We start from the raw sequence: 24,254 nt of genomic DNA, 5'->3' as shown, positions 1-24,254 counted from the left end.
AGATCTCCTTCTCTACTCCCCTCTTATCTTTACTTCCCACAATCGCATGTAAGATTTCTCTTGCGCATCACCCCTACTCTGGAACTCTCTACCACACCATATCAGACTCTCGCGTACCATTGAAAGCTTCAAAAAGAACCTGAAGACGTACCTCTTCCGACAAGCCTACAACCTGCAGTAACCACCGATAGATCAAACCACTGCACAACCAGCTCTACCCTCGCCTACTGTATCCTCATCCATGCCTTGTAGATTGTGAGCCCTCGCGGGCAGGGTCCTCTCTCCTCCTGTACTAGTTGTGACTTGTATTGTTTAAGATTATTGTACTTGCTTTTACTATGTATACCCCTCCTCACATGTAAAGCGCCATGGAATAACTGGCGCTATAATAATAATAAATAATAATAATGGATATTTTTTTTTATTCTTTATAATACATTGTACAACTTTTTGTAAGATTCCCATGATTGTAAAGTGATGGGGAATATGTAGATGAAGTATACATAAAAGTGATTATTAGGAGTCTGTATATCCAGACCTGTGTATGGGGAATCATTGACTTAGACGAATACTCAAGGGGTTAAGAAGAGATGGCTCAGCTGTGTGGTACCCAGCATGCAGCGGGGGATGTACTGCTCCAGCTCTCTCCTCCTCCTCCTCCAGCATCCTCAGCATCTCTGCTGTTCATTCCTTATGCACAGAACGTACATACAGAGGGAAAAGGCGCTGGGATACCCCCAGCATGGACCACCACCAGTGAGGACGATGGGAGATCAGACCGGTGTGGGCGGCGGGAGAGCGCCGGCCAACACGGAGCCCGAGATAGAGGCCAGGATCCAAAAAGCGGTGGAATTCAAGACTGAAGGCAACCGCTGCTACAAGGACAAAAAAATCAGGGATGCAATAGGCAAGTACCACCGGGCCCTGCTGGTGCTGAAAGGTGTCCACGAAGATGGGGAAGAGAGGAAAGCCAATGGCGGAGCGGGCACAAGGCTGACGGAGACTCAGAAGGTGCGGGTGGAGGCCACGGAGATCGAATGCTATGACAGCCTGACTGGTAGGTGGTGGAGGCTCCGATGAGGGATGCAGCTGTGGAGGGAGGGGGAGGAGGACTCACTGATGTGGAAGTGACACAGATTAACCCTGTGAATTGAGATTTGGAGGGAAGCACGGGGGTCCTTTGTGCTCGATAACCTTTTGTGTGCCAAAGTGGGACACAAAAATTACACAATCTACGTGTCACCCGGCAGCGAGAAGGATGAAGCACGGCAGGTGTGTGTCACCCTATGCTCCATGTTTTACAGCTCCCTTCTTTCTACCCTGCAGTAGGAGGGGCAGACTTCATGTCCTATCCCTGTCACCCTGCAGGGGGCGGTACAGACTGGATGTCATACCCATATCACCCTGCACGGGGCAGAACAGGCTCCATGGCTTCTTATAATCTGTGCGACCCAAACCATCTTTGTCCATCTGCACTATCCAGATAGTGGCCAACGGTACCCTGGACTTTTATTTTCCTCCTGTTTTAAAAGAAAATATATAAATATTTCCCAATTTTACCGAAATTTACGGAGTATTTCCCTCCCTGATATAGGCTTGAGATGTCACATAACTTTTCTAGACACTTTTTTGTATAGTTACAAATATGGAAAGACAGGAAAAAGGAAGTACCGAAAAAACCCAGGTGGACCTACCCTTCAGGATTGTAGGAAAGTGGTAATACAACTAGTATGGGAGACGTTACTAGTGGCTGTAAATATACAGTATATCACATCTTCACTATTCAGTTCTAAAGTTGTTTTTGTTACTTAACTGCAACTATTTGGGATAAAAATAATTTTTGTCATTCGGTTTCATGAAACATTTTGCACCACGGAGAATCCGCACACATGGGGGACTGGCATCATCACTCAGAAATGGAAACTAAGCTGCACTTAATAATGGAGTCAATTTTAACTATTCTTCTGTCCATATAAAGTGTATATCAAGGATTTATTAACCCCTTTAAGTGTAGCTGTTATTATTGTAAAACATATTATTATAAGTGCTGCAGAGTGTTTCTGATTGGTGGAGGTCCGGGACCTGAGACCCTCCCACCGATCGTCAAAACACCACTTTGAAGTGCGCAGCTCTATAGGGTCCATACATTGAGTGAATGTACGGACCCAAGGACTTACCATTCTTACTCACCGCTAGGTGCACGTGGAACGCCCGCCAGGGGCGTGGGGTACTTGGTACCGGGTCCGGTCGTTATTAAAGGGGTGGTCACAGTGGCAGCGACCCGGTCCATGGCCCTGGGGGCCCAAGTAAAAGGGATAGTCTTTAAAGGGGTTTGAATAAAGTTTGAAAAATAGGAAATGTTTGTGACGCCACCTGTGGTACTTGGTCAGGGGTGACTGACGCTGCTTAAAGGGCTCCTCTAGGGGTTATGGTACTGCAGCAAAGATGGTATCGCTTCCCACAAGCGAAGCTGGGTTCCCAGTGTGTTTGGGCAAGGATGGTGTGGTGCCAGAAATAAACAGAGGACACAGGGTTGCAGTCTTCTTACCTGGTTTACTAGTTGTAGTAAGCCACCGTCCAGGGTACCAGCAACAGGTAGTGATGTGGTGCGGTCGGCCTAGAGGCAATGGTGGATCCCTCTCCCAGGTGAGGTTTGTAAGCCTTCCTTCCAGCGCTCTTTTGTGAGGTCCTTGCTACCTGTGGCTCCTTTTCAAGGTCCTCTCTCTCCTGTCCTGGGACAGTACCCATTTCATGGGCAATGCAAGCCTTTTTACAGGGTCTCTATCACGACCCGGGCTCTCTGTGTACTGCTGCACCTTCGGGTGTGGGTGCTGATAGACATCTTACAATCTTCTGTCCTTCCTTCTTACAATTTTCTGTCCTTCCGGTTCTGCTGTGGGACCTGCTGAAGTATGACACAGCCTCGGGTGCCCGGTTCCTGCGCTTCAGCTCGGAGGGTGCCTGGTCACAGTTCCCCTCCGAACTCATGACTTCTTTGCTTCTCCCCTCCAACACTTGCTATCATTGCAACCCTTCTGGTTCTCTTCTGTCCTAGAGCTGCAGCACCACACGTGGCTGCACCGCCCCAATCTGCTTGCACTCCTCTCTCCTCCAAAGTCTGCTACCATCTGCCTCCTAACTCCAACTGTCTAACTCCTCCTCCAGACCAGAATCTATATATCTGGGGATGTTCCCCTGAATCCGGGTTCAGAGCTCCCCCTTCTGGCCTGGGTTCAGAATATGTTGCATGTAGGTGTATTACCTGTTAAAGGGAATCCACCTTACCTCTGGGCATGACATCACCCTCCCCGAAAGGAAGGCAACATCACTGTAACAACCTGTTACCTGGGGTGTTACACTCCCCCCCATTAACTCCAGTACTCCCAGACTGGGAAAAGAAAAACAACAATACAGGTAAAAAGTGCAAACATTTTTGGACATGCATGTCAATTGGTTAAACAGGTTAAACTTAGGCTTCCCTTTATGGGAGGTTCTTGGCTTAAAACGTTACATAACAAACAATTACCAAAAGTGCAAACATTTTAGTATCAGGTGTCCTTATGTACCAATAATAATGATGCAAAGGACCCGTCATAAACCCCCAACGTCGGGCGTGGGCGGGCTACAAGGTGTACAAAAGAATTTTCGGATGGACAATCAAGGCTCAAAGTCAAGAAAAACAAACCAAAAAAAAACCTTGTACTTAACAGATACTAGATAAAACTATATTTTTTATTGTTCACTTTAAAATACTGAACACACTCACCATACAGACAACCGTGCTTGGCTAAAACATACCCCTCACACTGTAAGTATACTAAATTTTCCCTGCCTGTGCAGCGGAGGTTGGCACCCTAAGATTATTGCCGGTCTCTGGAGCAAGGCTTGGAGACGATTACTCCCTCGGTGTTCCGGATACCGGATCCTGCACCTCAGAAAGGAGGGAGCCTTTTGCAGGGCAGAACTCCTTCTGGTTTCCTCTCCTTTTGCTATGACTTCGTTTCTCACCCTCTACAATACAATTCGCTGTTCGTGTCTCTTAGGATGCTGCCGTATGCCGAGCCGACGCAGCTCCGTGGCCTTCTGTCTAGGCCTCTGACAGGATCCCACCCCTGTCAGGGACCCACTCTGTCAGCAGCTATTAGGTGTTCTTCCTCCCTCTCTGTCTGCCTGACAGGTGCTGTTTAACTGTTGCTTCCCTTTATGGGAGGTGAGGACACTTGAACGTTACAAACAAGAACATATTTACATTGCTGACCAATAACAGATGTACTAACTAACTATGAAATACAATTACCCGTACAGGTATACTATCTATTAAAGGGAACCTGTCACCTGAATTTGGCGGGACCAGTTTTGGGTCATATGGGTGGGGTTTTCGGGTGTTTGATTCACCCTTTCCTTACCCGCTGGCTGCATGCTGGCCGCAATATTGGATTGACGTTCATTCTCTGTCCTCCGGAGTACACGCCTGCGCAAGGCAATAATCGCTTTAAGAACAAAATAACATTCAAGTCTTTTCTGAGGTAGTGCAACATATCAATCACATCATCAGTATTCAAGTCAATTTAAAGGTGATGTGATGCGAGGGACCCGTGATGAACCACCAACGTTGGTTTGGGTGGGCTACAAGATGTGTATCCTGACCCGGAATTCTGCCACACCAACGGGTTTTTCTTCAGGTCTGTAAGGCAAAGTAATTTTTACAGCAAGATTAACAGCAGTTTCTGTGAGAGGCAGTCTCTGTAAAAGCCTCCTTTGTAAAACCAGTAGGAAGCACCTTTAAGAAGGTGCAAACTATGTACAAGGACAGTTTGCGATCATGCACAGTTCATGATTCTGCAGTTCGTGGAAACAATAAGAAAACTTGTGCAACACATAGGATCCCTTTAAGCAGGGGATCCCTCTAAGAGTTAACCCTGGACGGGTTTAAAGTAGAAAAGGAAAGTTTTTGGAACTATTTACATTATTGTCAGTGTTCTTTTATTTGGACGGTTTCCAGGGCTGTACCTGGCACGTAATCCTTCCTGCCCTGGGAAGGGTAGAGTCTAGGGTTACACCCGGTGCCAGATAAACACCACTAGTTTGTCTCTCATGAACCGTAAGGTCATGGGCCGCGATGGAAGTCTGGGTGGCTTGGTGGTGGGCAGTTGTGACGACAGGGGCTGCAGCAGCTGTATCAGCGGTGAGTTCATTTTCCTGGGCCCTAGGTATTGCCATAAGGGCCGCACATCTCTGCACGACCCGAGCCCACCAACCGTTTCCCTTTCGGTACCGGATGTAGGTTACGGCATCCCCGGGGTATAAGTCTGGGTCCACGTATTCTCCTCTGAGGCAGGGTTCCACTTCATCCCGGGTGACGTGGACCCTCACTGGCAATCCAATTTCTTGGATGAAACCCTTCCCCTTCTGGAGGTGGAAGAATAGTCAGGGACCAACTACCTGAGCCGAGCTCAGATAGCAGCTCACTGGGTGAAGCCCAGCCAGCTTCTGCCTAACTTCCTATCCAGACCACCAGTTTTACCTAATTGTGAAGAGTGCCCTAATAAATAGGAGCATAGCTCCCCCTGGTGGACTGGAGTGTGAAATGTGTTGCATGGTTTGTGATACCTGGTAAAGAGATCTCCTTTATTGCCTTCAGACGTAATATCACTCCTCCTGGTGGAAGAATGACATTACTGCAATGACCAGGACCATGGGGCGCTGCATTTGTCTTTGGGTGCCTCCAGTGTATGGCTTCCTGCTGCTTGCATGCTCTCAGGGACAAGGATTCAGGTACCAGCGGGTCTGCAAGTGCTCCCTCCAGGTCAGTTATGCGGTCCCAGGTTATGGTTGTTGCTGCCTGACCAGGCGTTCCGCCTGGCGGGGGTTCTAAGGGTCCCACCAGGGTCTCCTCAGCTACTGGGGCAGTTTGCCTACCTGCTTCTCCGGTGCCGGTGTCCCCTGCCTCTGCTGTTGGGTCAGGTGCCCTGGTTGCAGGGCCTGTGACTGCGATTTCGTCATCTCCACCAGCAGTGTCTCTCTTTCCGGCTCCGCTGGGGCTGTGAGCGCTGATGGTAAGTTCTAGTATTTTTTGGTCATCATTCTCCTGCCCAGGGACTCCTTCCATGCGGCCACCGCTGTCATCTGGGTCCACAAGAGTTGTCAGGCTAGCTCCTCCATCTCCGCGCCGAGGAGCTCCGGATCCAAGGTTGTCATCTGGTTCGGGTTTTTTTGTGGCTGACCGGGGACATCTTCTCTGATGTCGGCAGGTCCCGGCGGCTCTCCACTGCTGTCCGCCATCACTTTTACCGGGTAGCGTGCAGCCATGCCCCGGCCATGCTTTCCTGCGTCTTCTTCCTTCTTTCCGCTTCGTGGGCGGTCTCTGCTCTACTTTCCCGCCGGCCACCTCCAGGGGCGGATCCGTCCTCCTGACGGACATGTTTTGTTTGCATCAAAGCCTGTGTAGTGGGCGGGTCCAGTTTTCTTGCCGATTCTTGAACTCCATCCATGGCAGCACATCTTCTCCTTTTCTTTACCGGCCTCGTGGTGCAACAATGGCAGCCATTACACAGTCCAATACAGTCCATGGCGCACAGGACCCATTTCAATGGGTCGGTCCATCATGTTCATGACGCCAAGATGAAACACCTGCCAAGGCCATGGGATACTCGGTACCGGGTCCGGTCGATATTAAAGGGGTGGTCACGGTGGCAGCGACCCGGTCCGTGGCCCTGGGTGCCCAAGTAGAAGGGACAGTCTTTATAGGGGTTTGAATAAAGTTTGAAAAATAGGAAATGTTCGTGACGCCACCCATGGTACTCGGTCAGGGGTGACCGACGCTGCTTAAAGGGGTCCTCTGGGGGTGATGGTACTGCAGCAAAGATGGTATCGCTTCCCACAGGTGAAGCTGGGTTCCCAGGGCTCCCAGTGTGTTTGGGCAAGAATGGTGTGGGGCCGGAAATAAACATAGGACACATGGTTACAGTCTCCTTACCTGGTTTACTAGTTGTAGTAAGCCACAGTCCTGGGTACCAGCAACAGGTGGTGATGTGGTCCAGTCGGCCTGGAGGCAATGGTGGATCCCTCTCCCAGGTGAGGTTTGTAAGTAGTGTTGAGCGATACCGTCCGATACTTGAAAGTATCGGTATCGGAAAGTATCGGCCGATACCGGCAAAGTATCGGATCTAATCCGATACCGATACCCGATACCAATACAAGTCAATGGGACACCAAGTATCGGACGGTATCCTGTATGGTTCCCAGGGTCTGAAGGAGAGGAAACTCTCCTTCAGGCCCTGGGATCCATATCAATGTGTAAAAGAAAGAATTAAAATAAAAAATAGGGATATACTCACCTCTCCGGCGGCCCCTGGACTTTACCGCCGTAACCGGGAGCCGTTGTACCTAAGAATGCGCGCTTGAAGGGCCTTAGATGACGTCACGGCGCTCTGATTGGTCCGTAGCGGTCGCGTGACCGCTACGCGACCAATCACAAAGCCGTGACGTCACCTTAAGGTCTTTCAAGCGCTTGAAATACCTTAGAAGACGTCCGCAGCTTCTGATTGGTTGCGTAGCGGTCGCGTGACCGCTACGCGACCAATCAGAGCGCCGTGACGTCATCTAAGGCCCTTCAAGCGCGCATTCTTAGGTACAACGGCTCCCGGTTACGGCGGTAAAGTCCAGGGGCCGCCGGAGAGGTGAGTATATCCCTATTTTTTATTTTAATTCTTTCTTTTACACATTGATATTAATCCCGATACCGATTCCCGATACCACAAAAGTATCGGATCTCGGTATCGGAATTCCGATACCGCAAGTATCGGCCGATACCCAATACTTGCGGTATCGGAATGCTCAACACTATTTGTAAGCCTTCCTTCCAGCTCTCTTTTGCGAGGTCCTTGCTGCCTGTGGCTCCCTTACAAGATCCTCTCTCTCCTGTCCTGGGACAGTACCCATATGGTGGGCAATGCGAGCCTTTTTACAGGGTCTCTATCACGACCCGGGCTCTCTGTGTACTGCTGCACCTTTGGGTGCGGGTGCTGACAGACGACTTACAATCTTCTGTTCTTCCAGTTCTGCTGTGGGACCTGAAGTATGACACCGTCTCGGGTGCCCGGTTCCTGCGCTTCAGCTCAGAGGCTGCCCGGTCACAGTTCCCCTCTGAACTCCTGACTTCTCCTTTGCTTCTCCACTCCAACACTTGCTATCACTGCAACCCTTCTGGTTCTCTTCCGTCCTGGAGCTGCAGCACCACAAGTGGCTGCACGGCCCCAATCTGCTCACATTCCTCTCTCATCCAAAGTCTGCTACCATCTGCATCCTAACTCCAACTGTCTAACTCCTCCTCCAGACCAGAATCTATATATCTGGGGAAGCTCCCTGAATTCGGGTTCAGAGCTCCCCCTTCTGGCCTGGATTCAGAATGTGTTGCATGTAGATGTATTACCTGTTAAAGAGAATCCTCCTTGCCTCCAGGCATGACATCACCCTCCCCAAAAGGAAGGCAACATCACTGTAACAACCGGTTACCTGGGGTGTTACACACTATGGGGGTCCGCACATTGAGTGAATGTACAGACCCAAGCACTTACTATTCTTACTCACCGCTCTGTGCACGCAGCTCGTGTAGGAGTCGCACATTTCCAAGCGTTGTTTTGATTGATCAGTGGGGCGTCTCAGAACATGGACCCTCATAGATTAGAAATGCTATGCAGCTGCTGTAATATACAAATTGACCGATATTTGCACACCTGATTTTTTTCATTGATGTATCAGTGATTGCGTAGGACCAGTTTTAATGGCATTAGTTTGGGATTCATATATTTGATTTTTTTAATGATATTTTGGCGGTGAAGGAAAAGGGGGTATGCAAAAAAAATCCTATAATTCTGACACTTTGTTTTTGTCTTGTTCTTTACTGTATTCTGCAAGTCAGTACATAAATAACGTTATCAAATAGGTATATTTTTTAGGGAACTCAGGACTCCTAAACATATATGATGAAAGTTGGCTGAATCCGCCGATATTGGCAAGACCGTCCAATCATCTGATGTGTATGGGGGGACTCCCGAATCTTCAGATGAGCTACCAGAATTTTTATTTTTACAAGCAGATTGCTACGACCCCGCATTGGCAGCAATCAGGGTGGGATGCAACTTTCTAAATATTATATTGTCCTAATATTGCAAATCTCTGGCCTTTCTAGGAAGTGGGCAGAGGTGCAGATCCAGAGGTTTGTTTTTCACACGGGCAATCATGATCTCACATTCAGTATTTTCCAACATCTACATTACTAGACCCTCAGGGGCAGAATTGGCACGGGATGGATTTCCGTACTTTGCATCTTGTCCTGATTATTTCCCGTTAATATTTACTAAACCCCTTAAAAGCGGAACACCAGGATGATATGCAACACATCTCCTCTCCCCTTATAATAAAAAATTAACGTGACCATTATATTCCGAGTTCTTCCAATAAAGAAAAAAATGCAAACCGCGAAGAAACTATATACAATGGTGTTCAAAAGTCCTGCATAGGCGTGAAGAAAACTATATGTTTCATACTTCTGCATCTCTACAGTGAAACTGGTGGAACGTATATGTTTTTGTAATCCCTCATTGTATGCCATACTCATTTTTGTATGTCCCAAGTGTATAAATTGTTATGGTATGCGCATTTTTGATAATTTTTTTTACAGCATAACCATACCTACACCAGTACAGTGTGTAGAATGGTGAACAGGTTTCTAAGTTCATTAACTTCCAATGCAAGTTCACACAGACTTAAATTTTACTTTTTAAAACTTATTATTTTTTATTTAATTCAGAGTCCTGAAAAGGGCCTTTTGAGTGCATCTTTAGCTTCTAATACTTTAATGGCCAGCCTTTGCTCTTGAGCACCAGCTTGCATCTCTGTGGCATTGAGTGAACAAGCTTCTGCAGATGTTCACGAGTGATGATGTGGTTCCAGGCCTGTATCAGAGCCTCAATCAACTCACTCTTGGTCCTTGGCTGTTTTCTAGATATCTCTAATGATACCTTGTGCCACAAATTTTCAATTGGATTGAGGTCCGGGGACTGAGCTGGCCAGTCAATAGTAGCCACCTTGTTCTTCCAACACCATAGGCTGCCATACAGCCCCAGACCATTACTTTCATTGGATGTTTCACAGAGAAGCTCAAACACTCTGGCTTGTACTCTTCATGTGGGAACCTTCTCACATAACACTTGCCATCATTTCCTAAAATGCAAAAAGTGCTTTCATCACTAAATAGCACTTTTTTTCCCACTCCTCCTTCCTCCATTTTAAATATTTCAATGCCCACAGTTTTCGCCTTTGTCTTTGTATGGCTGTCATCAATGGTTTCTTTCGGGCCTTGCACCCTCTCAATCCTGCTTCCAAATATCTCTTCCTAACAGTTGATGTTGCTACCTCAATATTGCACTTTTCTTGCCATTCTCGCAGAAGCTGAGGAGAGGTGAGCTTTCGATTGGCAAGGGATGTTCTTATCAGTACTCTATCCTCCCTTTTAGGGCTTGTTTCCACTTGCGAGAACACATCCATGTCTCGCATGTAGAAGCCAAGCTCTGGCGCCGGCACTCCAGAGCGGAGCGTGCGGTCGCATAGGAACACATGGAGCCGCACGCTCCGCTCCAAAGTTTCGACGTCACAGCTTGGTTTCCACATGCGAGACACGAACGTGTTTCTCGCAAGTGGAAACAAGTCCTTAGTTGACTTTCTGGGCCGACCAGATCTGGGCCTGTCCTGGCTAATTCCAAGCTGCTTATGTTTCTGCAAAATTCTTATGACTGTACTCTGATTACAGCCGACCTGCCTTGCGATCTGGGGGCCAGTATAACCCTCTTCATGTAGCAGCACAACTCGCACACGATCCTCCGCTGACAAAAATCTGAAGGCTCCCATCATAAAACTCTACAGTATGATTCACTAGATAGACCAAGAGATAAAACAAACAAACAAAGCAGCAGATGTGATGCAATGTGATTGGCTGCCATATCCAGGTTATGATTGGTCACAAAAACCTCATCTGTGATTGGCTAATTTTGGATCTGAAGCTGTACAATATTTAGTTGTGCTTTCAATTCCCATATTGTTGCAATAATTTCAGGCAAAACTGCTTCAAAAGCTAAAAATATTACAGGGAGAGAATGCAAAATTGTATTCTGAACAAAACCATATATAATCTGTCATATTAGCATCGAAGATATTCGACAGAAAACGTTTAAAACTTGAAAAATCAATTTATACTATGCAGGACTTCTGAACACCACTGTACCTAAAAGAGGGGGAGAATTTTTGGTGGAGCTACCCTTTAAGCTAACTTGCATATCCCACCAAGAAGTGCTGGTTTGCATGAAACCTGAACATCTCCTGTACTTTTGACTTCTAGGTCTACCATGGACTAACAGGTTCCTTTCTCCTTTTTTTACGTGTGTCCTGTCCTGTATAGGAGTAATAATAATTCTTCTTCCCCCCCCCCCCCCGGTAATTGCCCCCACAGCCTGTTTGCTGCAATCCGAGCTGGTAAACTACGAGCGGGTGAAGGAATATTGCCTGAAGGTGCTTGAGAAACAGACCAGTAACTTTAAAGCCACGTATCGGGCTGGCATCGCCTTCTACCACTTGGGAGACTATGGCAATGCCTTGCTCTATCTCAAAGAAGCTCGAAGCCGGGAGCCTACAGGTAAGACATGCTTCCCAAATCATTGGTACCATGGCCAATACTCATCATTAGTACCAATCTGCGATGATCAAGTTCAACTTCAAATTCGGCCTATCGAGGACAAGTAGAAGATCTCCAGAAGGGCAATTAAAGGGTTATTGCCATCTTCACACAAGGTTCTTATCAGATAGAGCGTGTAAAAACAAGCACTTTTCCAATTTACTGCTTATTTAAATTTGCAGCCGTTTTTGAGATATTGATGTAGCGCCCCCACTGCCGCAGGGCCGAGGGGTACCCGGTACCGGGCCTCTAAGTCTCTGTTCTGGGGTTGTCACGGTGGCTAGACCCGGTCCGTGACCCTGCTGAGGGGCGTACAATAAAGGTGGAGGGAATGGTGATGATGTTGTGGTGGTGCGGTGCAGGTCGCAGTAAATAACGAGGACACCCAGTTGCAGTCTCTTTACCTCTTTACTGAAGACTTCAGGATCCTCAATCCGGAATACGGTTAACCAGGCTGCGCAAGCCTGGTCGGTCCGATGGCACCTCCAGAGTTCCCTTTGCAGGTGGAAATCTGTGCCTACCGTCTAGCGCTTGTGTGTTGTGGTCCTCCCCTGCTGTGCTCACGGGATAGTCCCCACAACTGTTGTGTCTGTTTCTCGTGTTCCCTCACAACTCGATTCTGATGTTCTTCCACGTCCCCCAGATCTTATGGTTAGGACGCACCCGTATGACGGGGAGGCTCGGAGCTCTTCCGGGACTCTAGCGTCGCCCCACTCCTGTTGTTACCCCCCCTGTGTCTTCCTGGGTCAATTGGATGAGACAGCCCGCCTATAACTGACTGTCCTGCCGTAGGTTTGAAGTTTGGCCTGGAGCTCTATACTTCCTCGGCGTTCCGGCCACCGGTTATGCGCCTCAATAGGATGTTGCCTCGTCTTACAGCACGACTCCTACTGGTATTCTCCTTGTTGCGTTGATCTCGTTTCTCACTCAGCACAATGAACCTCGCTTCTTGTCCTTTCTTGGGGTACCGCCGCTATATCGTGCAGGCGCGGTCCCGTAACATTCTCTCTGTGTGCTAGGCCTCTGTCAGGATCCCACCCCTGACAGGGACCCCTCTGAATCTTCCCCTACAACACCCTCTGCCACAAGGTGTTGCCTGGTTCCAACCCAGTCAGCTTTCTGACTAACTTTCTGCCTAACCCCCAGTTTTACCAGATTGTGAGGAGTGGCCTAATACATAGAACCCTTAGCTCCCCCTGGAGGCCAGACTGTGAAGTGTATTGGTGACTGTGATACCTGGTCAGAAGAACTCCTTCAGTGCCATCAGACTTACCATAGCCCCCCTTAGCGGCGGAGCTCCAGTACTGCAACGACCAGGACTCTGGGGCGCTGCACTTCCCCCCCCCCGGTTAAATCCAGTACTCCTGGACGGGGAAGAAAACAACAATACATGTCAGCAAAAAGACATACAATTTTGAAAATGCAAGTTATCATGGTTCTCAATGGCAAGAGAACGTAATTAAGCATACAAAAGGACTAGCTCTTGGAAGATGGGAACTCGAGCTGACCATGAGCTAAACCTACCGCACAACTAACAGTGGCCGGGTAGCGTGCCTACGTTTTATCCCTAGACGCCCAGCGCCAGCCGGAGAACTGACTGACCCTAGCAGAGGAAAATACAGACCTGGCTTACCTCTAGAGAGATTTTCCCCAAAAGGCAGACAGTAGCCCCCACATATATTGGCGGTGATTTTAGAGGAAAATGACATACGAAGTATGAAGATAGGTTTAGCAAATTGAGGTCCGCTTACTAGATAGTAGGAAGACAGAAAAGGGAACTTCACGGTCAGCTGAAAACCCTTTCAAAATACCATCCTGAAATTACTTTAAGACTCTAACATCAACTCATGACACCAGAGTGGCAATTTCAGCTCACAAGAGCTTCCAGCCTCAGAAATATTCAATCACAGAGAACTGGAACAAAAATGCAAAACAAACTTAGGACAACAAGTCCAACTTAGCTGATAGTAGTCTAGGAGCAGGAACATGCAACAGAAAGGCTTCTGGTAACATTGATGGCCGGCATAGAAATGACTGAGGAGCAAGGCTAAATAGAAAACTCCCACATACTGATGGAAAACAGGTGAACAGAGGAGATGAAGCACACAAGTGCAGTACCACCAGAAACCACCGGGGGAGCCCAGAAACCAAATTCACAACAGTACCCCCCCCTCAAGGAGGGGGCACTGAACCCTCACCAGAACCACCAGGGCGATCAGGATGAGCCCTATGAAAGGCACGGACCAAATCGGAGGCATGAACATCAGAGGCTGTCACCCAAGAGTTATCCTCCTGACCGTAGCCCTTCCACTTGACCAGATACTGAAGTCTCCGTCTGGAAACACGGGAGTCCAAGATCTTCTCGACAACGTACTCCAACTCACCCTCAACCAACACCGGAGCAGGAGGCTCAACGGAAGGCACAACCGGTACCTCATACCTGCGCAACAATGACCGATGGAAGACATTATGAATAGAAAAAGATGCAGGGAGGTCCAAACGAAAGGACACAGGGTTAAGAATCTCCAATATCTTGTACGGGCCGATGAACCGAGGCTTAAACTTAGGAGAAGAAACCTTCATAGGGACAAAACGAGAAGATAACCACACCAAGTCCCCAACACAAAGACGAGGACCAACACGACGACGGCGGTTGGCAAAATGCTGAGTCTTCTCCTGGGACAACTTCAAATTGTCCACCACATGCCCCCAAATCTGATGCAACCTCTCCACCACAGCATCCACTCCAGGACAATCCGAAGACTCCACCTGACCGGAAGAGAAACGAGGATGAAACCCCGAATTACAGAAGAAAGGAGAAACCAAGGTGGCAGAACTAGCCCGATTATTGAGGGCAAACTCCGCCAAGGGCAAAAAGGCAACCCAATCATCCTGATCCGCAGACACAAAACACCTCAAATAAGTCTCCAAGGTCTGATTAGTTCGCTCGGTCTGGCCATTAGTCTGAGGATGGAAAGCAGACGAAAAAGACAAATCAATGCCCATCCTAGCACAGAACGCTCGCCAAAATCTAGACACGAATTGGGTTCCCCTGTCAGAAACGATATTCTCCGGAATACCATGCAAGCGCACCACATTTTGAAAAAACAGAGGAACCAGCTCGGATGAGGAAGGCAATTTGGGCAAGGGAACCAAATGGACCATCTTAGAGAAAAGGTCACACACCACCCAGATGACAGACATCTTCTGAGAAACAGGGAGATCAGAAATAAAATCCATGGAGATGTGAGTCCAAGGCCTCTTCGGAATAGGCAAAGATAACAACAATCCACTAGCCCGAGAACAACAAGGCTTGGCCCGAGCACAAACATCACAAGACTGCACAAAACCTCGCACATCTCGCGACAGGGAAGGCCACCAGAAGGACCTAGCCACCAAATCCCTGGTACCAAAGATTCCAGGATGACCTGCTAACGCAGAAGAATGGACCTCCGAGATGACTCTACTGGTCCAATCATCAGGAACAAACATTCTACCAGGCGGGCAACGATCAGGTCTATTCGCCTGAAACTCCTGCAAGACCCGTCGCAAGTCTGGGGAAACAGCAGATAATATCACTCCATCCTTAAGGATACCTGTAGGTTCAGAATTACCAGGGGAATCAGGCTCAAAACTCCTAGAAAGGGCATCCGCCTTCACATTTTTAGAACCTGGTAGGTAAGAAACCACAAAATTAAACCGAGAGAAAAATAACGACCAGCGCGCCTGTCTAGGATTCAGGCGCCTGGCAGACTCAAGATAAATCAAATTCTTGTGGTCGGTCAATACCACCACCTGATGTCTAGCCCCCTCAAGCCAATGACGCCACTCCTCAAAAGCCCACTTCATAGCCAAGAGCTCCCGATTACCAATATCATAATTTCGCTCAGCGGGCGAAAATTTACGAGAAAAGAACGCACAAGGTCTCATCACGGAGCAGTCGGAACTTTTCTGCGACAAAACCGCCCCAGCTCCGATTTCTGAAGCGTCAACCTCAACCTGAAAAGGAAGAGTAACATCAGGCTGACGCAATACAGGGGCGGAAGAAAAGCGGCGCTTAAGCTCCCGAAAGGCCTCCACAGCAGCAGGGGACCAATCAGCAACATCAGCACCCTTCTTAGTCAAATCAGTCAACGGTTTAGCAACATCAGAAAAACCAGTTATAAATCGACGATAAAAATTAGCAAAGCCCAAAAACTTCTGAAGGCTCTTAAGAGAAGAGGGTTGCGTCCAATCACAAATAGCCTGAACCTTGACAGGGTCCATCTCAATGGAAGAGGGGGAAAAAATGTACCCCAAAAACGAAATCTTTTGAACCCCAAAAACGCACTTAGAACCCTTTACACACAAGGAATTAGAGCGCAAAACCTGAAAAACCCTCCTGACCTGTTGGACATGAGAGTCCCAGTCATCCGAAAAAATCAAAATATCATCAAGATACACAATCAAAAATTTATCCAAATAATCACGGAAAATGTCATGCATAAAGGACTGAAAGACTGAAGGGGCATTTGAAAGACCAAAAGGCATTACTAAATACTCAAAATGGCCCTCAGGCGTATTAAATGCGGTTTTCCACTCATCCCCCTGCTTAATTCGCACCAAATTATACGCCCCACGAAGATCAATCTTAGAGAACCACTTGGCCCCCTTTATTCGAGCAAACAAATCAGTAAGCAGTGGCAAAGGATACTGATATTTAACCGTGATTTTATTCAAAAGCCGATAATCAATACACGGCCTCAAAGAGCCATCTTTTTTAGATACAAAGAAAAAACCGGCTCCTAAGGGAGATGACGAAGGACGAATATGTCCCTTTTCCAAGGACTCCTTAATATATTCCCGCATAGCAGCATGTTCAGGCACAGATAGATTAAATAAACGACCCTTTGGAAACTTACTGCCCGGAATCAGATCTATAGTACAATCGCAATCTCTGTGCGGAGGTAGTGAACCAAGTTTAGGCTCCTCAAAAACGTCACGATAATCAGATAAAAATTCCGGAATCTCAGAGGGAATAGATGACGAAATGGAAACCAAAGGTACGTCCCCATGAGTCCCCTGACATCCCCAGCTTAACACAGACATTGCTTTCCAGTTGAGGACTGGGTTATGAGATTGCAGCCATGGCAATCCAAGCACCAACACATCATGTAGATTATACAACACAAGGAAGCGAATAATCTCCTGGTGATCCGGATTAATACGCATAGTTACTTGTGTCCAGTATTGTGGTTTGTTACTAGCCAATGGCGTGAAGTCAATACCCTTCAGAGGTATAGGAACTTCCAGAGGCTCTAAATCAAACCCACAGCGTTTGGCAAAGGACCAATCCATAAGACTCAAAGCGGCGCCAGAGTCGACATAGGCGTCCGCGGTAATAGACGATAAAGAGCAAATCAGGGTCACAGATAGAATAAACTTAGACTGTAAAGTGCCAATTGAAACAGACTTATCAACTTTCTTAGTACGTTTAGAGCATGCTGATATAACATGAGTTGAATCACCACAATAGAAGCATAACCCATTTTTTCGCCTAAAATTCTGTCGTTCGCTTCTGGACAGAATTCTATCACATTGCATAATCTCTGGCGCCTTCTCAGTAGACACCGCCAAATGGTGCACAGGTTTGCGCTCCCGCAAACGCCGATCAATCTGAATAGCCATTGTCATGGACTCATTCAGACCTGTAGGCACAGGGAACCCCACCATAACATCTTTAATGGCATCAGAGAGACCCTCTCTGAATTTCGCCGCCAGGGCGCACTCATTCCACTGAGTAAGCACAGACCACTTACGAAATTTTTGGCAGTATATTTCAGCCTCATCTTGCCCTTGAGACAGGGCCATTAAGGCTTTTTCAGCCTGAATCTCTAAATGAGGTTCCTCATAAAGCAACCCCAAAGCCAGGAAAAACGCATCCACATTGAGCAACGCAGGATCCCCTGGTGCCAAAGCAAATGCCCAATCCTGAGGGTCGCCCCGGAGCAAGGAAATTACAATCCTGACCTGCTGTGCAGGATCTCCAGCGGAGCGAAATCTCAGAGACAAAAATAATTTACAATTATGTTTGAAATTCTGGAAGCGAGATCTATCCCCAGAGAAAAATTCAGGTAAAGGAATTCTAGGTTCAGATGTAGGAGCATGAATAACGAAATCCTGTAAGCTTTGAACCTTCATAGCGAGATTATTCAAACCTGTAGCTAAACTCTGTGGATCCATATTAATCAGGTGAAATCAGAACCATTCAAGGATTAGAAGGAGAGAGAGACGAAGGCTGCAGTAAGCAGAGATGCTAGTGAATCAACTAATGAGCAAACTCAGGAAAAAAAAAAAAAAATTCTCTGCAGACTTCTTTTCTCTCCTTTCTTCTGCCAATTATTTTAACCCTTGGCCGGCCAAACTATCATGGTTCTCAATGGCAAGAGAACGTAATTAAGCATACAAAAGGACTAGCTCTTGGAAGATGGGAACTCGAGCTGACCATGAGCTAAACCTACCGCACAACTAACAGTGGCCGGGTAGCGTGCCTACGTTTTATCCCTAGACGCCCAGCGCCAGCCGGAGAACTGACTGACCCTAGCAGAGGAAAATACAGACCTGGCTTACCTCTAGAGAGATTTTCCCCAAAAGGCAGACAGTAGCCCCCACATATATTGGCGGTGATTTTAGAGGAAAATGACATACGAAGTATGAAGATAGGTTTAGCAAATTGAGGTCCGCTTACTAGATAGTAGGAAGACAGAAAAGGGAACTTCACGGTCAGCTGAAAACCCTTTCAAAATACCATCCTGAAATTACTTTAAGACTCTAACATCAACTCATGACACCAGAGTGGCAATTTCAGCTCACAAGAGCTTCCAGCCTCAGAAATATTCAATCACAGAGAACTGGAACAAAAATGCAAAACAAACTTAGGACAACAAGTCCAACTTAGCTGATAGTAGTCTAGGAGCAGGAACATGCAACAGAAAGGCTTCTGGTAACATTGATGGCCGGCATAGAAATGACTGAGGAGCAAGGCTAAATAGAAAACTCCCACATACTGATGGAAAACAGGTGAACAGAGGAGATGAAGCACACAAGTGCAGTACCACCAGAAACCACCGGGGGAGCCCAGAAACCAAATTCACAACAGCAAGTACAAGTAAACTTTTTTAACAGAGCTTCCCTTTATGGGAGGTGAGGACACTTGAACGTTACAAACATGGTTAAATACTTTAAATAACATCCTATAAATAACTTTTCTTACCCAACCGGGTATTCTACTAAGTGCTAAATTTTTGAACAATAATTTAACATTGCCTTTAAGGACGTACTCGCTGAATCCACTAAAGACCCTCTTATAAAACATTATAAGGCTAATCAACTTTTCTGCATTCTCCTTCTTTACATCTGCAGGACCGCCTGTCCTATCTGCTCCAGGCCTACTGCCTCTCCTTTCTGTTACAGGACCGCCCCTTTCTGCCTGGGCCTACTGCCTTTCCACTACTATACACGGTATAGAACTTATCATCCATCTTTCAGTTCAGGATTACTGAGCCATCTCTGTATGGCTCCTAGGAGGACTCACTGACTAACCCCGTACGGGTTCGCTTTCTGTCCTCATTCTTCTATCAACATCATTAAACATCTATCACAATCAACTAGTTAGCTACATATAACTTTTACATATCAGCATTATCAGTACTTTCTTTCAAAACATCATCATTCTTTAAGTGCTTTTGAGGAACATCCCCTTTAAGAAGGGACTAAGACTCTAAGAGGTAGTGCAACTTCTCAAGCTGCAAGTCTGTTCGCTGCAAGGACTCCGGTGCTGGTTCCAAGACCAGTGTCTTCGTAAAGAGTCCTTTCTTTGTGTAAAACCAGTAGAGGGCACCTTTAAGAAGGTGCAAACTATGTACAAAAAGTTTGTAATCATGCATTGTTCATGATTCAGCAGTTCTTGATAACTTGTGCAAACAGGTAGAAAACAAACAAAAAAGCAAAAGAAGGGATCCCGGGTAAACAAAGGGATCCCTTTTAGAGTTACCCCTGATCGGGTTGTAGCAGCAAAAACAGCAAAAAGACAATCAGTTAACTATTTACATAATGAAGCATTCTTGCTTACTCAGTTTCTGGCTGCGCAGGGGGCGGTCTCCTCCCGGGCCTCACCCGGCCAACGGGCCGCGTCGACGTGACAAGGACCGGTCCCGGCTCCAGCAACGACAGGATCCCTCGTCGGGATGCCCTACTGGCTTGTGGGCGAGCGCGACCCAGAGGCACGCGGTGGGCCCGGACCTCCTGAGGTTCTGTGGGGACGGGCTCCGGCACCTTCCCTGCAGGAGGCTCGTCCTCCGACACTCCAGCAGCAGCCTGGAGTGCGACGCACCGTTGGACGCCTCGAGCTATCCAGCCAGTTTCCCTCCTCCACCGGGTATAGGTCACTGCGTCGCCAGGCTCCAGGTCGCAATCGTACCTTCCCCCGCAGGGTTCCACTTCTTCTCGATCAACACGGACCTGTAGAGGCTCCCCGATCTCCTGAATAACTCCCCTTCCTTTCCGGGAGTTGAAGGACACCACAACACCCCAGTGTGATGGCGGGGCTTCTTCGATGCTTGTCAGATCGACCTGGGCTGCAGGCTGGGGTCTGTTCCGCCACGCTGTCATCAGGCACCGCAGGTGTTCCGCCTCCGGTAGGATCCTCAGGCCCTGTGCCTGCAGCTCACACTCTGCCGCGGCCGGGTTGGAGGAAGCAGGGGACACCGGAGTTAGGCGGACCTCCGTAGGCTGACCCAGTATGGCGATCACGCGAGCGTCGGCCTCAAGGCGACGTGCTATCTGCCGGGCCTCGGCTGCGGCTACACACTCCTCCGACGGCGGCCAGTTGGGTCTGCCCATTGGTAGCTCCGTAAGGGCCAGTCCCTGCAACGATGGCGCATCTGGAGCTGTGTCGAGCGGTGCAGCCTCATGCTGGGTCGGGTCGTCCCCACGCGGTGCTCCCGGCGTCGCCATCTTGGCTTCTTCTCCAGTGTCTTCTTCCCGCGGTCTCTTTCATGGGGGCCCCGTCTCCATGGTCTCCACCCTCCAAAGAGGATGAGAAGGCGGACCTCGGCTGTTGACGGACACGTCCTCAGGATGCAAAAATGTTTAGACTGGGTGGCCATTGTCTTTCGCGCTCTCCAGCCTGTTTACGCCCACTTCCACGCCCCTCTTCTTCTCCTGCGCTCTCCTCAGCGCTGTAATGGCGGCGGTTTTTGGCGGTAAATGGCAATGCACAGCCTTTACAATAAGTCACAGTCCAAGCACAATAAATCACAGTTCCAAGGCACACATGACCTGATTCTTCAGGCTTAAGTAGATCCTGTTCGTGACGCCAAGTTGTAGCGCCCCCACTGCCGCAGGGCCGAGGGGTACCCGGTACCGGGCCTCTAAGTCTCTGTTCTGGGGTTGTCACGGTGGCTAGACCCGGTCCGTGACCCTGCTGAGGGGCGTACAATAAAGGTGAAGGGAATGGTGATGATGTTGTGGTGGTGCGGTGCAGGTCGCAGTAAATAACGAGGACACCCAGTTGCAGTCTCTTTACCTCTTTACTGAAGACTTCAGGATCCTCAATCCGGAATACGGTTAACCAGGCTGCGCAAGCCTGGTCGGTCCGATGGCACCTCCAGAGTTCCCTTTGCAGGTGGAAATCTGTGCCTACCGTCTAGCGCTCGTGTGTTGTGGTCCTCCCCTGCTGTGCTCACGGGATAGTCCCCACAACTGTTGTCTGTTTCTCGTGTTCCCTCACAACTCGATTCTGATGTTCTTCCACATCCCCCAGATCTTATGGTTAGGACGCACCCGTATGACGGGGAGGCTCGGAGCTCTTCCGGGACTCTAGCGTCGCCCCACTCCTGTTGTTACCCCCCCTGGGTCTTCCTGGGTCAATTGGATGAGACAGCCCACCTATAACTGACTGTCCTGCCGTAGGTTTGAAGTTTGGCCTGGAGCTCTATACGTCCTCGGCGTTCCGGCCACCGGTTATGCGCCTCATTAGGATGTTGCCTCGTCTTACAGCACGACTCCTACTGGTATTCTCCTTGTTGCGTTGATCTCGTTTCTCACTCAGCACAATGAACCTCGCTTCTTGTCCTTTCTTGGGGTACCGCCGCTATATCGTGCAGGCGCGGTCCCGTAACGTTCTCTCTGTGTGCTAGGCCTCTGTCAGGATCCCACCCCTGACAGGGACCCCTCTGAATCTTCCCCTACAACACCCTCTGCCACAAGGTGTTGCCTGGTTCCAACCCAGTCAGCTTTCTGATCTAACTTCCTGCCTAACCCCCAGTTTTACCAGAATGTGAGGAGTGGCCTAATACATAGAACCCTTAGCTCCCCCTGGAGGCCAGACTGTGAAGTGTATTGGTGACTGTGATACCTGGTCAGAAGAACTCCTTCAGTGCCATCAGACGTACCATAGCCCCCCTTAGCGGCGGAGCTCCAGTACTGCAACGACCAGGACTCTGTGGCGCTGCACTGACACTTTTCTTTTGTTTACAGCTCGTTGCCTAGGAGACCGACCATCGCTGCTATTTAGCTCGAAACCAGCCGGGATTAGGACCTAACTGCATGCTTCAGTTTCAAAACAGCACTTACAAGGTCAATAGAAAGGAGCTTGAAAGCACTATGCATGTTCAGCTGTCGAGCAGCAGTGGTCAATCTCCGAGGCAATGAGCTGTATATAAAAATGAGAATATCTCAAGAACTACTGATTATTTTAACAAGCAGTAAATTGCAAAATTGGTTGTATTTACAAACACTATCTGAACATATTTATTTAAGAAGATGGAAATAATCCGTTAAATAATAAAAATAATTGTTGAGAGACCATATATGTGAGCAATCAGGTTTTCTTGGTTTTATTTTAAAGTAAATATACACAGATATGTGATACAAATTTGGTGGGAGGCCGACTGCTGACACTCCTCCTGACCCCAGGAATGGGGGACCCTAAGTTCTGTGTAAATGGAACATTACTGAGCATGTGCAACCACAGCTCCATTAATTTTCCACTATTATTCTATAGGTAGTTAATGGCGAGATGATTGCACATGCTCAGTCACTTTTTACACTTTGGCTCTCAATTCTTGGGATAAGTAGTGGTCTCAGCAGCCGGACCCCCCAGGAGTCAAATATTTATTCTCCATCCTGTGGATTACTGATATATGTTCTTTAAGAGATGGCTACATTAAGGGAGTTGTCAGGTTTAGAAAACCCATTATTTGGATTTTCTTCTAATTCCCAAAGTAGAGTGGGGCTACGAAAGGGGGTTCTGGAGGACCTCTCATGTATGGCATAGCCAAGCCATGCTATGGATGGGCACGGTGTAATGCTTAATTGTCTCTGTAGTGGTGCTGCATGGGAATCTGAAGATTTCCAGCTGATCATCAGGGTCCCAATGAAAGGACATTTATTTGTCTAAAGTGTTCATTTATATAGGAATTTTGAACTGTTTGTATGGTAGCTGTCAAACATGACGTCATATCTGTTCCCTATATGCCTAGCGCAGGATTTTTTTTTTTATGGAGTCACCATTTAAACTAATTTGCGTATCCCATACAGCTGAAATTTTTTTTTTCTTCCATACAGACACCAACGTCCTTCGTTACATCCAGCTGACAGAAATGAAAGTGCAGAGGTCAAGCCAACGGGAAAGGAAAAATTTTAAGGAAGTGATTGGATAGCCCAACGTTAGACCCGATCCTACCCCTTCACCAAACTTGTATGTTGAGATACTGTGAGCAAGAGCATGGCGGCTAATACTGAGCATTGCCCTGTGCAAACCTCAACAGTCTTTCTCTCATCCAGAGAACACGATATAAAAGAATAATGCAGCTCTGGCACTTTATATAAATTTATTTAAGGAAAAAAAAAAGATTATTTTAGGAATCTATCTGCCTCTCCACTACCTATAATGTGTCAATGCATGCATCAAGTGTTCATGTGTATGTGTGTGTTTTTTCTATCAAGGATAGACGACATACACATAGATTTATGAAATCTTCGTATTTGGATGGGTCATGCTCAGTAGCTCTGGAGGCAGCATGCTGATTTTAAAGGAAGCCCCCAATTTCAGCTCTCATCCATGCCATATTGCATCACGAACGAGGATTGCCCTAATGACAGTGTCCCAAGAGTTGACTCTTTACATACCCACCTGAAACGGAGACTTTTAAAATCCTAACCTACGCTACTCTTACCTGTCGTCGCCTTCCGCACAGACGACAACCAAACAAATGACTGCATCGAGTTCAGATTTACAAGAAGTTTCCAGAAAATGGATTTTAAGTGTGACTCCTGATCCGATCTGTACATGTAACTCCGCCTTTGCACCTTACACTTCTAGTTAACGCTTTGCACTTTCGGCAAAAGCGGGAAACAGAATTTGGACAGACCTACTGCTCCCTCATGCCATACGAAGTGAAATTGTGGCTCGTTCTTCAGTCTCAGAAAACATAAGGATGTTGTGTAGGACTTTCTTTTATAAATAAAAAGACAGCAAATTCTG

General features: G+C 47.7%; 1 protein-coding gene across 1 annotated transcript; it reads left to right on the top strand.

Annotated features, from left to right (window-relative positions):
• Positions 1-625: 625 nt before the first annotated feature.
• Positions 626-24,254, top strand: TTC9B (tetratricopeptide repeat domain 9B). Its single transcript, XM_077285555.1, has 3 exons — positions 626-1,057; positions 11,507-11,689; positions 23,336-24,254. Exons 1-3 carry the CDS (start codon positions 628-630, stop codon positions 23,428-23,430), a joined length of 708 nt encoding a protein of 235 aa, XP_077141670.1. The 5' UTR covers positions 626-627; the 3' UTR covers positions 23,431-24,254.

This window comes from Ranitomeya variabilis, chromosome 2 (genome assembly GCF_051348905.1).
Source record: "Ranitomeya variabilis isolate aRanVar5 chromosome 2, aRanVar5.hap1, whole genome shotgun sequence".
Taxonomy (NCBI): domain Eukaryota; kingdom Metazoa; phylum Chordata; class Amphibia; order Anura; family Dendrobatidae; genus Ranitomeya; species Ranitomeya variabilis.
The sequence above is the reverse complement of the archived record's forward strand: the minus strand, read 5'-3'. Positions and strand labels throughout refer to the sequence as shown.

Bases quoted from the DNA above. Each gene is read 5' to 3' on its own strand.
- TTC9B (XM_077285555.1), top strand. From the start codon at position 628: ATGTACTGCTCCAGCTCTCTCCTCCTCCTCCTCCAGCATCCTCAGCAT. The intron at 1,058-11,506 runs GTAGGTGGTGGA...TTGCCCCCACAG, and splicing joins ATGCTATGACAGCCTGACTG to CCTGTTTGCTGCAATCCGAG. The intron at 11,690-23,335 runs GTAAGACATGCT...TCTTCCATACAG, and splicing joins TCGAAGCCGGGAGCCTACAG to ACACCAACGTCCTTCGTTAC.